Source organism: Onychomys torridus, chromosome 21 (genome assembly GCF_903995425.1).
Source record: "Onychomys torridus chromosome 21, mOncTor1.1, whole genome shotgun sequence".
Classification (NCBI taxonomy): Eukaryota; Metazoa; Chordata; class Mammalia; order Rodentia; family Cricetidae; genus Onychomys; species Onychomys torridus.
In genome coordinates this window covers 7,840,217-7,855,306 of record NC_050463.1, presented here as the reverse complement: position 1 = coordinate 7,855,306, position 15,090 = coordinate 7,840,217, and the positions used below count along the sequence as shown (strand labels likewise).

The window sequence follows — 15,090 nt, the reverse complement described above, 5'->3', positions numbered from 1 at the left end:
CCTTCCCCAGTGAGCAATACTGATAGCCTTTTTTAGAAGCAGGGTCTGAATATATATCCCCAGCTGGCCTGAAACTCATGGAAGTCCTCCCAACTCTGCCTCCTAAGTGCTGAGATTACCAGTGTGTCACCATGCCTGTCTTGTACCATACTTCAGAAAGATCCCTCAAGGAGCTGAGAATATAACTCAGCTACAAGAGTTCTTACCTACATGCTCAAAGTCCTGGGTTTGATCTCCAGCATTTCATAACTTGGGCTTGGTGACATACTGAGGGGGGTCTCTGCAGGTGTCAGGGAGAGAAGCAAACCTCAAAGAGATGAGAGTGAAAACTCTGTTCTGATTGACTTGATCAATCTGGATCAAGACTTCTAAAGAGTCTGATGACAGGAATATTTAAATTTAAATTTAAAATACAGTACAATTTGGAAAAAAGTTTTCTGGTATAATATAATCCCTGTTGCACAAGGAAGTGTAATTACAGTGAAACTCAACTCGGGGTACATGTCATTTCTTCCAAGAGGATGGGTTCTAGAGATAGGCTACCTATGCTAGTTTAAGGGCTTAGGAAAGGCTCTGGCTTGGTCTCAATCATGCAGATAGCATAGAGGTCATTTGGACTATTAAGTTGCCTCTGGTCCTGGTTGTGGGAGCTTGGGGGAGCCCATGGCTGTAAGGGTCATTTAGATTGCTAGGCACCTCTGGTCCTGGTTGTAGGAGCTTAATAAGGCCTGATCCAACACAGATCACCAAGCTATTAATCAGTTCCAATTCCCAGCTTTCTAGATGGAAGGACAGGTATTTCATCTTTGCCACTGAAAAGATAATCATGTGTGTTTAATATTCCTGGTCTCCCTGGAGATCTGTGGGCACAAGGGCCTTCATGCTTTGCTCTTAACAGCACACACACATACCTATCAATCAAAAACTCAAGAAGTCACATCACATCCACAGTCAAGAGCAGAGAGAGCCGACCTGGTGGCACACACCTTCAATCCCAGCACTCGGGAGGCAGAAGTAGGTGGATCTCCATGAGTTAAAGGCTAGCCTAGTTTACATAATGAATTCTAGGCTACCCAGGGATACACAGTAAAAACATGGAGAGAAAGAGAGAGAATGATGATTATTTGTATCTAACCCTCTCTCTACAAGGACTGGTATAATGCTAACCTAGACTTCCCCAATGAAGGGCTGGGGTGTGGACATGTCTTCTTACTTTTATTAATGTAATCAGGACACTCTCCAACAGACATGTCACAGGCCAAACTGACCTAGACAGTCCCTCATTAAGACTCTTTTTTTTTTAATCTATTCTTTTTTTTTAAAATTTTTTATATTTATTATGTATACAGAAGAGGGCACGAGCCAACATGTGGTTGCTGGGAATTGAACTCAGGACCTCTGGAAGAGCAGTCAGTGCTCTTAACCTCTGAGCCATCTCTCCAGCCCCCATCATTAAGACTCTTAACAGGTGATCCAAATTGTGTCAAGCTGACAATTAAAACTAGCCATGCAATTGGATCTCAGTGAGTCTAGGCCAGCCTGGCCTACAGAACGAGTTCCAGGACAGCTAAAGCTACATAGGGAAATGCTGTCTGAAAACAACAACAAAAGCCTAGCCGTTACTGGGGTATCTGAGGAAGGACAATTTAGAAGCTGTAGTAAAGGTAAGCAAGATGCCCTGACCATGCTCCCCTGAAAGGGCTCACCCTTCATTCCTCCACTCTCATCTGCAGGGCAGCAAGGAACGTTTTCACTGGCAGAGTCACAATGTGAAGCAGAGCGGTGTGGACGACATGGTTCTGCTGCCCCAGATCACTGAGGATGCCATTGTGAGCAACCTCCGAAAGCGCTTCATGGATGACTACATCTTCGTATCCCAAGCAGTGCAAGGGCACGAAAGGATGACTGAGCAATAGAAGTTAGGATGATGCACTGGGACAGAGAAGAATGCCAAGGGGGTGACAGTATAGAGGGGCCTATGAAAGCCCAGCCCAGGGGTGGAGGGGAGGATGAATGAATGAAGGAAGGATAGGCCAATTGAAGAATAGATCAAGTAACAATAGTGCTGTGGTTTGAGATGCTGTAGCTGCTACTGCACCTCTATCTTGGAGTAGCTAAACTACTGTACTTTATTTCCCTCTTTCTGGATCCAGCCTTCTTTTCCTAAGAGACTCAAGGTACATTCAAGTATCTCACCTTTCTCTCTAAGCAAAGAGGTTCTGGGAAGTCTTGTTGGGATAGAATAAGGGGTAAGAAAGGCAAAAAAGATACTGCATGGTTCTTAACTACCTCTCAAGACATATATTGGCTCAGTGCTTATCTCTGTAAACCCCTTTAAGCAGATGCCCTACTTCACTGACCGAGAAATTGACCTCTACCAGGGCGCGGTGAGTCTAGGCTTGGATGGGTAGAAATACGCCTCTGAGGCCTCCAGCTCTGTACTGACACCTGACCTCCTCCACCAGGCTCAATATGAGAATCCTCCGCACATCTATGCCCTCACCGACAACATGTACCGGAATATGCTGATCGACTGTGAGAACCAGTGTGTCATTATCAGGTGATTATGTAGTAGGGTAAGGGATTCTGGAACATTCTGTCCAGGCATGTCCTCAAACACCACTACCAAGGGTGATTTGTCATGAACTCATAAATCATGCCATGATGTCCCTTTATCCCTATTGTTCTGTTCTACTTTCTTTATTTCCCTTGGCTACTGATATGGCTCCTGATACAGTGTGTCTATTCATTTTATTATTGCCTATTGTTTCCTCCTAAATATTAGCTCCAGGACTGAAAAGATGGCTCAGCAGGTAAGAGTGTTTGCTGCTCAAGGATGAGACTCTGAGGTCAAACTCCCAGAATTTATATAAAAAGCCAGACTTGGACACACACACCTATAACTCCAGCATTGGGAGAGACTGAAACAGGCAGGTTTCTGGCATTTGCAAGCCAGATTCAGTGAGAGAGCCTGTCTCAAGGGAATAAGACAGGGAATGATGGAGCAGAATACCAGATGTCCTCCAACCTGTGCATATAGGCACATGAATACATAAACACATGCACATACACCACAAACACATATGCCATGCTCATAATACACACACACATAAAATAAATAAATGTGAGGGTATGAATTTTTAAATTACATTTCATTCACTATTTTGTGTGTATGTGTATAGATCCATACATGTCAAGGTATGCATGTAGAAGTCAGAAGACAACTTCCAAGAGTCAATTCTCTCCTTCTACCATATGAGGGACTGAACTCAGGTCTTCACGCTTCAGCAATGGATGCTGAGCCATCTTTCCAGCCCAAGGAATTTTTACATTATATCTACTTATTTATTTATATTCATTGGGGCTGCCACATGCCACAATGCAAGTGTGAAGATCAGAGGGGAACTTTCAGGAATCAGGTCTTTTCCATGAAACTCAGCTTGGCAGCAAGTGCCTCTACCCACTGAGCCACCTCATCGGCCCCTTCTTTTTGGGGGGAGGGAGAAGGTATTTTTAATTTTAAAAAATTACTATTTTTATCTTAAGTGTATGCGTGATTTGCTTGCATGCATATTTATGCACCAAATCCATGCCTGTTGCTCTCAGAGGATAGAAGAGGGTGTTCAATCACTTGAAACCAGAGATACAGATGGTTATTACCACTGTGTAGGTTCTGAGAAGCAAAGAAATATTATCTGCAAGAGAAATAAGTGCTCTTACCCTAAGCCATCTTTCCAGACCCTGGGGCAGGGACTTTTTTTTTTTTTAATCTTTCTTGTTCACTGTTTAATCTCTAAAACCCAGAGTAGGGCCTGGTACACTGTGGGTGCTCAGTAAAAGAATGAATACATGCATGGATTAATGAATGACTAGGCATTTGAAAAGGTCCTTTCCACTATCCCTGCCCACTAACTATTCCTTCATCCTACCACCTCCAGTGGGGAGAGCGGAGCTGGGAAAACAGTGGCTGCTAAGTACATCATGAGCTACATCTCCAAGGTGTCTGGCGGGGGTGAAAAGGTCCAGGTAAGACAAGAATAGAAGGATATGTCAGGTCTCCCTCAGTTACACCCATCTGACCCAGACTGATCTCTTTCTACCTGGGCTCTACCCCTAGCACGTCAAAGACATAATTCTACAGTCAAACCCACTGCTTGAGGCCTTCGGCAATGCCAAGACGGTGCGCAACAACAATTCCAGCCGCTTTGTGAGTCATTATAACCTTGCTTGAGCTCTCACTCTTTCTACATACACAGGCATTCAAAATGCAAACACACATGCATGCAGACAATGCACAAACCCAAGAACACACACACACGCGCACACACACACACACACACACACACACACACACACACACACACTTGTGTGGCAAGTACTTTACTCACTGAGCCATCTCCCTAGGACCCATGTACCCATGTTTCTTTTTGTGTGTGGGTACATGCTTGTGTAGGTGCACATGTAGTATGTGCACATGCACATGAATGCCAGAGGTTGATGTTGGGTGTCTTCTTCAATAGCTCGCCACCTTAATATTCTTTTTTATTTTGTTAGTATTTATTTTGTATGTATGAGTGTTTTGAATGTATGTCTGTGCACCACATGAGTGTATGATGTTCTTGGGGGCAAGAAGAAAGCATTGAAACCCCTGGAACTGGAGTAACAGACAGATGCGAGCAGACATGTGGGTCCTGGGTATAGAACCCAAGTCCTTGGGGCTGGAGAGATGGCTCAGCAGTTAAGAGCACTGGCTGCTCTTCCAGAGGACCTGGGTTCAATTCCTAGCACCCACATGGCAGCTCACAGCTGTCTGTAACTTCTGTTCCAGGGGATCTGATGTCCTCATACAGACATCCCTGCAGGCAAGACACCAATGTACATAAAATAAAAATGAATAATTTATAAAAAGAAGAAGAAGAACCCAGGTCCCCTGAAAGAGAAGTCAGTGCTCTCAACTCCTGAACTACAGCTACAGTCCTCCCTCTGTCTTATTTTCTGAGACAAGGTCTCTCACTAAATGTGGAGCCACCCAAGCAACATCTGAGTTTAATCCCCAGGACCCATGTAAAAGCTGGATATACTGGCATACACCTGTAATTCTCACATTAGGAGAGAGACAGGAGGATCCAGAGGCACACTGGCCATCGGGTCTAGCCCAATTAAGTGAGCACTAGATTCAATGAGAGACCTTGTTTCAAGAAATAAAGTAGAAGGGCTAGAGTAATAGCATTTAAGAGTGTAAAAAGCAGAGTTCAGATCCCCAGCACATGAGAAGTGGAGGCAGGGCATTTCTGGAGCAAAAGTTAGCTAAAACTAGTTAAATCAGCAAGCTCTGGGTTCAAGAGTTCTTTCCTCGATGTATAAGGTGGCAGCAGTTTAAAAAGATGCCTAATGTTAACCACCTCTGGCCTTCACCTACACAATCATGCACACACCCATGTATTCACACACAAAAGAGACACAGAAACCTCAAATGTGGTGGGGAGACTTGAGGTGAGCACAGAGCTGAGTGCAACTAACAGGGTTTTAGAGAACCACAGGAGATGGATGGTCTAGGGATGCCTGGCTCCACACAGTCTGAGCAGTCTAGAGGAAAGACACTGGAGAAGAGAGCAAGCTTAGTCAGTAAGTGAGTGGCAATCAGCAAGCTCAGCAGACGCTTGCCACCACCAAGCCTGAGGACCTAAGTTCAGTCCTCAGAACATACATGGTAAAGAACCAGCTCCCACAAATTGTCCTCAGACTATCATGTGTCCACCATGGCAACACACACACACACACACACACACACACACACACACACACACACACACAAATATAACTTAAAAAAATAAGTGAATGGAGACAAGAGAAAGAGGGGAAGAGGTCAGGTTCATGAGATGGTAATCCTTGCTCCATCTATACTCCTGGGACTCTGGGATGGGCTAATGTGGTTCTCTGGAATTCAGGGCAAGTACTTTGAGATCCAGTTCAGCCGAGGCGGGGAGCCAGATGGAGGCAAGATCTCCAACTTCCTGCTGGAGAAGTCTCGTGTGGTCATGCAGAATGAGAATGAGAGGAATTTCCACATCTACTACCAGGTGCGTGGGAGGGGGTGGGGCTGGGGCAGAGGGAGACCCCTCTGGATCCCAGGAATGGAGGAAAGAGAACAAGGGAAGGGTGGTATGTGGGAGGGTGAGGCAACCACAATGGCTGCCCCAGACCAGCTGTAGATGCATGACCTTCCAACACCTTCCAGCTTCTGGAAGGGGCCTCCCAGGAGCAGCAGCAAAACCTAGGACTCATGACACCAGACTACTATTACTACCTCAATCAATCAGACACCTACAAGGTAGAAGGCACTGATGACCGGAGTGACTTCAATGAGACCCTGGTGAGCACCAACCACCACTCTGGCTGCCCCAGAGAATCTTTTCATGTTACAAATAAAGAAACTGAGACACAGAAAGGTACAGGCACTTATCCAAAGTTATACAGTTATACAGATAAAAAAGGCAGATCACAAAGCCAAGGAGAGGACTCAGTGGGTAAAGTGCTTACTGTACAAGCATGAGGACCTGAGTTTGATCCCCAGAGCCCACATGAAAATAAGGTGGGTATGGCAGCACATGCTTATATTCCAGCACTGAGGCTGCAGAGACAGACAGATGCCCTGGGTTTGCAGTCATCTGGTCTGGTCAAATCAGTGAGCTTCAGGACTAGTAAGAAACTCTGCCTCAAAACTAACATGAAGATCTGGGGAGAAGGTTCAAAAGGTAAGAGCACTTGGAAGGCAAGCCCAATGAGCTGAGTGTGGGTTTCCTGAACCCACATAAAAGCTGGATTACAAGCGTATGTAATCCCAGTGCTTCTTGGAGAATGGAAGGGTGAGATAGGAGAATGTCCAGCAGCTCATGAGCCAGCTAGCCTAGCTTATGCAGCAACAATGACAGTCTGTCTCAAACTGAGTGGAAAAATGAGGAATTTCAACTGCAGATTGTCCTCTGGCCTCCAGAAATGCTGTGGCACACACATGAATTCACACACACACACACACACACACACACACACACACACACTTTTTAAACTTGGAAAACAATAGAGGAATACACCCAATGTAAACCTCCAGCCTCTGGGTGCACTTGCATTTACACATGCACACCTGCACAAACACTCACAAGGCAAATCAGGTGATTGGGGAGATGTTTCAATTAGTAAAGTATTTGCCATGCAAATTCAATCCCCAGCACTCATTGAGACAATTAAAATGGGTTGGAGAGATGGCTCAGAGGTTAAGAGCACTGTCTATTCTTCCAGAGGTCCTGAGTTCAATTCCCAGCAACCACATGGTGGCTCACAACCATCTTTGAGATCTGGTCCCCTCTTCTGGCATGCAGGCAGAACACTATATACATAGTAAATAAATAAATCTTTTAAAAAAAGAAAGAAAGAGAAAGAGAGAGAGGGAGGGAGGGAGGGAAGGAGAGAGGGAAGGAGGGAGGGAGGGAGAGAGAGAGAGAGAGAATGAATTAAAATGTCCAGCATGATAGCAACAGCTTATAACCCCAGTGCTATCAAGGCAAAAGTCAAGATTACTGGGGCTCACCAGCCAGCCTCAGCTATTTGTCAAGTTCCAGTCTAATGTAAAAAAGCAAGGTAGATGGTACCTGAGGAATGACACTCAAGGTTGACCTCTGGCATCCACACATACATGAATACACATGCTGAGCATACACAAAGCAAAATCAGGCATCCAAATGTCTTGTCTTCCTAAATCCATGCCATGAGCCTAGGAGTCTAATTCTATGGTCAGGTTGGAAACCAAAGCTGGTGGCATAAGCTGTCCCTGTTGTGCCTACAGAATGCCATGCAAGTCATTGGAATTCCAACTAGTGTCCAGCAGCTCGTCTTGCAGCTCGTGGCAGGGATCTTGCACCTGGGGAACATCAGCTTCTGTGAAGAAGGGAACTATGCATGTGTGGAGAGTGCAGACCGTGAGTGTGGGTGCTATGGAGAGTTGGGTATCAGGCTCATGCATTAGGACTGCCATTCTTCCCGCTTTTGATCCCAAGAGAACCATGTTAGTGTCCCTGGGGAAGCTCCTATGCCCTTAGAGCCTGACCAGCTGCTTCCTTTTGCTCTGGCCTGGCAGTCTTGGCCTTCCCAGCCTACCTGCTGGGCATAGACAGTGGGCGGCTGCAAGAGAAGCTGACCAGCCGTAAGATGGACAGCAAATGGGGTGGACGAAGTGAGTCCATTGATGTGACCCTCAATGTGGAACAGGCAACCTACACTCGTGATGCACTGGCCAAGGGACTCTATGCCCGCCTCTTTGACTTCCTGGTGGAGGTGAGTGGGACTAGTGCTGGAAATTCTTTTGGATGCCTGGTGCTTAACAAGCCCGTGGCATTTGGACAGACAAGTGGGAAGATAGGCTTGACTTGTTCATCTCACCAATTCCTTAGGAAGTGAAGTGCAACTTTCAGCTCAGACAATCTGCAAATGGAGGAACTATTGAAGCCCTCCAGGTCCACAGTGATGGTGACAGAGAGGGGTGGGTATGTTTGAGAGCTAAGATAGTTGTCAAGGAGACAAAGTGGTTGGGTGAGGTGAGTGGAAGGGAACATTACATGTCAGGGCCAGTGATGATCACAGTACTAACAAACATATAACAGTTAGAGGAGCCAGACATGGTGATACACACCTGTAATCTCAGCACTCAGGAGCCTGAGGCAGGAAGATTATGAGTTCAAGGCCAGTTTGGGCTGCATAGAATGACCCTATGGGTTGTCTTTTTTCATTTATTATTTATTATTTTGAGACAGGATCTCACTATGTAGCCCAGCTGGAACTCTATGGAGACAAGTCTAGCATCAAACTCACAGAGACTGGCGCTTCTTTCTCCTGGTGCTGGCATTAAAGGTGTGCACCACTATGCCTGACATTTTAAGTAGGGGCTGGAGAGAGACCTCTGTTGATGAAGTGCTTGCTTTGCAAGCATGAGGACATGAATCCCATCACCAGAACCCACATTTGAATTTATTACATTCATTTATTTACTTTGTGTGCATGTGTGTATGCACACTGCAACATATATGTGGATGTTAGAAATCAGCTTGAGGGACTTGGTTCTCTCCTTCCACCATATGGGTTCCTGAGATCAAACTCACCTCATCTGGCTTGTCATCAAGCATCTTTACCCACTGAGCCATCTTGCCAGCCTAGCACCTACATTTTTTAAAAGTCAGGCATGAAGCTGGTGAGATGGCTCAGTGGATAAAGCAGTGTCTCACCAAGGCTGAGGACCTGAGTTTGAACACCAGAACCCACATGATGATCAGAATAGACTCCTTTAAATTGTCTACTGACCTCCTCATGCACACTATGGCATGCAAGTTTTCTCTCTCTCTCTCTCTCTCTCTCTCTCTCTCTCTCTCTCTCTCTCTCATAAATAAATGTAACTTCAAAAACTGTTAAGCCAGGTATAGTGCACTTATAATCCTAGAGCTGGGGAGGTAGAAAGAGGTAGATCCCCTCCCCCCAGCCTCACCTACTTGGAGAGTTCCAGACCTTGAAAAGAGCTTGTATCAAATGAAAAACTAAAAACAAAAAACAAGGTAAGTAGTACCTGAGGAGCAACATCCAAGGCTGTTCTCTGGCCTCCACATGCACACAAATGTATGTATATGCACACTTCAACACACACACACACCTATGCACAAATACAAACTCACACACAAAATTATATGCCAAGCCTCTTCCAGTGTTTTATGTATGTAAAGTGACTTTTAAATATATATATTTTTAAAAATTCCCATAAGGATGGAAGGTGTTGTTCAGTGATAAAAGGTCCTGGGTTCTATCTCTGACATGGTAAATGTACATACACATGCACACATGAGCCCACGTGCACACACACACACACAACACACACACACACACACACACACACACACACACACACACACACACACACACACACACACACACACACACACACACACACACACACGAAAGGAACGGGGAAGTTCCTATAAGGTATAGGTTGAACATCCCTAATTTGAAAATCCTAAATGTAAAATACTTCAAAATTCCAAACTTTTGAACACCAACATGAAACTACAAGTGGAAAATTCCATCTCAGACCCCGTGCATGGCTCACATTTAAAACCTAGTTGTAGGGCTCAGTAGTTCAGGGAGAATACTGCTCTTCTAAAAGCCAGGTTCAATAACCAGCACCCACATGGTGGCTCAAAACCACCTGTAACTCCATTTCCAGGGGATCATTCGCCCTCTCCTGGCCTCTTCTTGAACTGCATGCACATTGTTCACAGACATTCATTCATGTAGATAGAACACCCAAACACATAAAAAAATAAATAAATCTTTAAGACAAAAAAAGTGCACTAAAAGTAGTGCATAAAGTGTATATGAAGTGTAAGTGAATTTTATGTTTAAATTTGAGTCTTGTTGGGCATGGTGGAACATGCATTTAATACCATCCCGCAGGAGCAGAAGCAGGCAGATCCAGGCAGATCTCTGTGAGGGCAGCCTGGTCTACATAGCAAGTTCCGGGTCAACCAAAGCAACATAGAGTGACTTTATCTCAAACAAATAAATAAACAAACAAACTTTGATCTCATGTTCAAGATATTGCATGTTTCTCAAAACTAAAATGCAAAACACTTTTTGGCCTAACATTTCCAATTACAGATAATCAAACTCCAGTGCTTTTAAATTAATTTTGTGGTAGTAGAGTTGGAATCTAGGGATTAATGTGTACTAAACAAAGTGCCCTACCACATGCCCAGGTCCTAGTACTTGCTATTGCAAGTCTGTCTGTCTGTCTGTTTGTTTGTTTGTTTGAGACAGGGTCTCCAGTAATCCAGGCTGGATGTGAGTGAATGTATGACACATATGTGCAGGTGCCCACATGGTACATCAGATTCTCTGGAGCCATCATGTCAGGTGGTTGTGAGCCACCTGAAACAGGTATTGGGTATGGACTTGTGTCCTCTAGAAGAGAGTAGAAGACACTCAGAGCCACTGAGCCATCTTTCCAGCCCTTTAATTATTTAATTTTAAGATAAGATCCTGCTCTGTATCCCAGACTGTCCTGGAACTCGTGTTGTAGCTCAGGCTGACCTGGAACTCACAACAGTCCTCCTACCTCAGCTTCCTGAGTGCTAGGGTTACAGGTGCTATCCACTATGTGTAGCTATTGATCCATTTTAGAGATAAAAAATTGAGGTACAGTGGGAAGATCTGGCTCTGGAGTCAAGAACTGTGATACTTCAGCACTTTGGTTTTCAGATGGAAGTTAAAAGACTAGAGAAAAATCTGTCAAGAGGGGGCAGAGCCACAAATTTAGCTAAAACATCAAGGGGATTGCCAAGATGAGTAGGTAAAGGCATTTGCTGCCAGTTCTGACATTGAGTTATAGCACAACCCACATGATAGAAGTAGACAACAGACACCTGAAGTTGTCCTCTGATGTCCATACACATGCCCTGGCATGTACACAGACACACAGACACAAACACACACAGACACACACACACACACACACACACACACACACACACACACAGACACACACACACACACTCTATTTATGAGAAACTGAGTTCAGATCCCAGCATTCATATAACAAGCTAGGCATGTGCTCACCCAACCGCAACCCCAGTACTATGAGGGAGTAGAGACAGGAGGATTGCTGGGATTGCTGGCTGTCAGCCTCAATCCAGGTTCAGGGAGAGATCCTGTCTCAAAGGAATAATGTGGAGAGTGATAAAGGGCACCCAGTACCCTCCTCTGGTCTCCACATACATGTGTGCACACATGCACACACACAAATTGGGAAAAAAGCAGTTTTCAAAACATAACAAGAGGATGGTGATTAGTGGCATGGGTTTAGCCACATGCCCACTAGCCCCATTTCCATCTACCCATAGGCCATCAACCGTGCTATGCAGAAGCCTCAGGAAGAGTACAGTATTGGTGTCCTTGACATCTACGGCTTTGAAATCTTCCAGGTTTGGCCCAGGATCCCTCCTATCCCCCTTATCCTCAGCCCAGCCCTATTCTGCCTGTCATCCTGGATTTACCCAGTGTTTGCCAAAGACTCCAGCATAGTCCACTAACAGAAAGGCCCTTCTCTTTCCTTGGCAGAAAAATGGCTTTGAGCAGTTCTGCATCAACTTCGTCAATGAAAAGCTGCAACAGATTTTTATTGAGCTCACCCTGAAGGCAGAGCAGGTGGGTAGGGCAGCCAAGTGTCAGAAGGTGGAATGTCAAATATATAAGGGTCACTAAGTCACTTGGGACCCCACACCCAAATCCATTCCCACCTCTCTCTGCTCACTGTGTCAGCTTTCTGTTACTCTAACAAAATACCAGACATAATCCATTTATAAAAAGAAAAGTGAGGCTGGAGATACTGCTCAGTTGGTAGAGAGCACGTGCCTAGCATGTATGAAGCCATTCCCACTTGGATAAACTGAGCATGGTAGTGCATGCCTGTCATTCCAGTACTCAGGAGGCCAAAGCATGAATGTCTAGTGAGACTCCATCTTGAAAAATCGAGCTAGATGTAATAGTGAACATGTTTAATCCTAACACTCACTCACAAGTCAGAGGCAGGCAGATCTCTGTGATCTCCATAGAGTTCAGGGCTACATAGAGAGACCCTGTCTCAAAAAAAAGAAGAAAGGATGGGAGGAAGGAAGGAAGGAAGGAAGGATGGGAGGAAGGAAGGAAGGAAGGAAAGGAAGGAAGAAAGGGAGGAAGGAAGGAAGGAAGGGAAGGAAGGAAGAAAGGAAGGAAGGAAAGGAAGAAAGGAAGGAAGGAAGAAAGGAAGGAAGGAAGGGAAGGAAAGGAAGGAAGGAAGGAAGGAAGGAAAGGAAGGAAGGAAAGGAAGGAAGGAAGGAAAGGAAGGAAGGAAAGGAAGAAAGGAAGGAAGGAAAGGAAGAAAGGAAGGAAGGAAAGGAAGGAAGGAAAGGAAGGAAGGAAGGAAGGAAAGGAAGGAAGGAAGGAAGGAAGGAAAGGGAAGGAAGGAGGAAGGAAGGAAAGGAAAGGAAGGAAAGGAAAGGAAGGAAAGGAAGGAAAGGAAAGGAAGAAAGGAAGAAAGGAAGGAAGGAAAGGAAGGAAGGAAAGGAAGGAAGGAAGGAAGGAAAGGAAAGGAAGGAAGGAAGGAAGGAAGAAAAGTAGAAGAAAATGAAAAAAGACCGTTTAAGCAACTGCTTTTTGTGCCAGATACTGTTTGACATGTGGGCAGAGGAGCTAGGGACAACACAGAAATCTCTACCAAGGACTCTTGAGTGTACAGCTCAGTAGAACAGCCTGGCTTGCTAGGTTCCAACCCCAGCATCTGAAAAAGAAAACAAATCTGCTTCGACTTTGCCTCTTCCTTAAATTCAGAGCCTGAGGCAAGGGTTCAGGGACAAAAGAAAGGGCAATGAAAAGAGGTGATTTAAAATAAATTTTAGAAGAAGCCAGGCTGGGATGTAGTGGGTGGAATGACTTGACTCGCACACACAGAGCCCTGGGTTCCATACCCAGAACCACATAAACCAGGCTGTGGTGCACAGCTGTCATCCCGTCACTCGGAGGTGGAGGCAAGAGGAGTCCAAGGTCATCCTTGGCTTTGTATTGAGTTCAAGGGCAGCCTGGGCTACATGAAAGCCATCTCAATAAAAATAAAAAGAGCCCAAAGTCCAAATAGGGTCTTCCTGAACAGGTTATGTTTGCAGTTCCCCGATTCTGCTGAGTCCCAAAGAAGGTGTCACAAAATACCAGAGTTGGTCTAGGAAAGGAATGAGGGCACTGGGATATTTATTTACAACTCCTGCTGGCGGCAGGTCAGTGGGGTCAGAGGCAGGGATACCTTCCCAGGGTAAGTGCTGAGATGGGATGAGGGGAGTTAAGCAGGTCCCACACTGTCTTATCCCCCACCACAGGAGGAATATGTGCAGGAGGGCATCCGCTGGTCCCCCATCGAATACTTCAACAACAAAGTCGTGTGTGACCTCATCGAAAACAAGCTGGTGAGAAATGAGCTGACTTTAGGAGGGAGAATCTCTCCGGGCTTCAGAGCTGAATCAGTGTGTCGGGAAAGAGTTTATGATATCCTAGGGGCCCATACCTGAAATATCTTCCAGCCACCCCATTCATTGGTTCTTCTGCCCACCTGTTCACCTTTCTTTTATTCACTCAGCAAACACTCCCATAGGGAACATTTTCAGTGTCACGGAAATCCTTCCAAGTGATACCAGTATGGGGAAGGGAAAAGGACATGGATTCCCTGATCTCCAGGAGGGGAAGAAGAGAGAAAAGGCAGGGGGAGGGCAGAGGGAAGGGGAGGAAAAAGAGTAGAGAAAGTTCACAATTTGAGCTTGTATTTAGGAGTCCCCTACTAGCCCCCCAGCTTACTCATGGAGGACCCCAATCAGGCTGAGCCGGATCTCTGCTTCCCTCAGAACCCCCCAGGCATCATGAGCGTGCTAGACGATGTGTGTGCCACGATGCACGCCACCGGCGGTGGCGCGGACCAGACACTGCTGCAAAAGCTGCAAGCTGCAGTGGGCACCCACGAACACTTCAACAGCTGGAGCGCGGGTTTCGTTATCCATCACTATGCAGGCAAAGTGCGTGGAACTCCCTTCCGAGTGGGCGCCCCATCACAAATCCCAGAGGTTCCAGTTTGCCAATTCTAGCCTTCTGACCAAGTGCGTCCTCCAGAGCTCCCCCTGCTGACCAGAACCAGGGACTTTCCCTCAAATCGCCTAGACACCCGCCATGTGTCCCCTCAGCCAGGGCTGCAGACACACATTGGCCTCTAATTGTTTACCCAATTAACAAGGTAGCTCCTAACAGATAAGACAGATGGAACCTAATCGGGACAATAGGTCACCACGGTTCTTCTATGCTGGCACACGCACTGCAGTGTTCAATACGGAAACATGATCCCCAGTTCCCCAGACCCATTACAAACAAAATGGGCTAGAGCCTCACCCTTACCTGAGGCTACAAGAATGCCCTAGTTTCTGACCCAAGCTATAGCCACTTTCCCAAGAGTTTTCTGGCTGTTCCCAGAATATCAGCAGGGATAAC

The 15,090-nt window shown here is 45.8% G+C and overlaps 1 protein-coding gene across 1 annotated transcript in view; it reads left to right on the top strand.

The window, feature by feature from the left end:
• Window positions 1–15,090, top strand: part of Myo1f (myosin IF) — a 55,850-nt gene that overhangs the window by 16,770 nt on the left and 23,990 nt on the right. Inside the window, exons 2-14 of the mRNA XM_036170844.1 lie at window positions 1,734–1,871; window positions 2,298–2,387; window positions 2,466–2,560; window positions 3,939–4,026; window positions 4,118–4,207; window positions 5,949–6,080; window positions 6,239–6,373; window positions 7,841–7,973; window positions 8,132–8,328; window positions 11,934–12,014; window positions 12,151–12,237; window positions 13,938–14,024; window positions 14,457–14,624. Of these exons, the coding sequence (XP_036026737.1) occupies window positions 1,734–1,871; window positions 2,298–2,387; window positions 2,466–2,560; window positions 3,939–4,026; window positions 4,118–4,207; window positions 5,949–6,080; window positions 6,239–6,373; window positions 7,841–7,973; window positions 8,132–8,328; window positions 11,934–12,014; window positions 12,151–12,237; window positions 13,938–14,024; window positions 14,457–14,624 (1,521 nt within the window). The remainder of the gene's footprint in view (window positions 1–1,733; window positions 1,872–2,297; window positions 2,388–2,465; window positions 2,561–3,938; window positions 4,027–4,117; window positions 4,208–5,948; window positions 6,081–6,238; window positions 6,374–7,840; window positions 7,974–8,131; window positions 8,329–11,933; window positions 12,015–12,150; window positions 12,238–13,937; window positions 14,025–14,456; window positions 14,625–15,090) is intronic.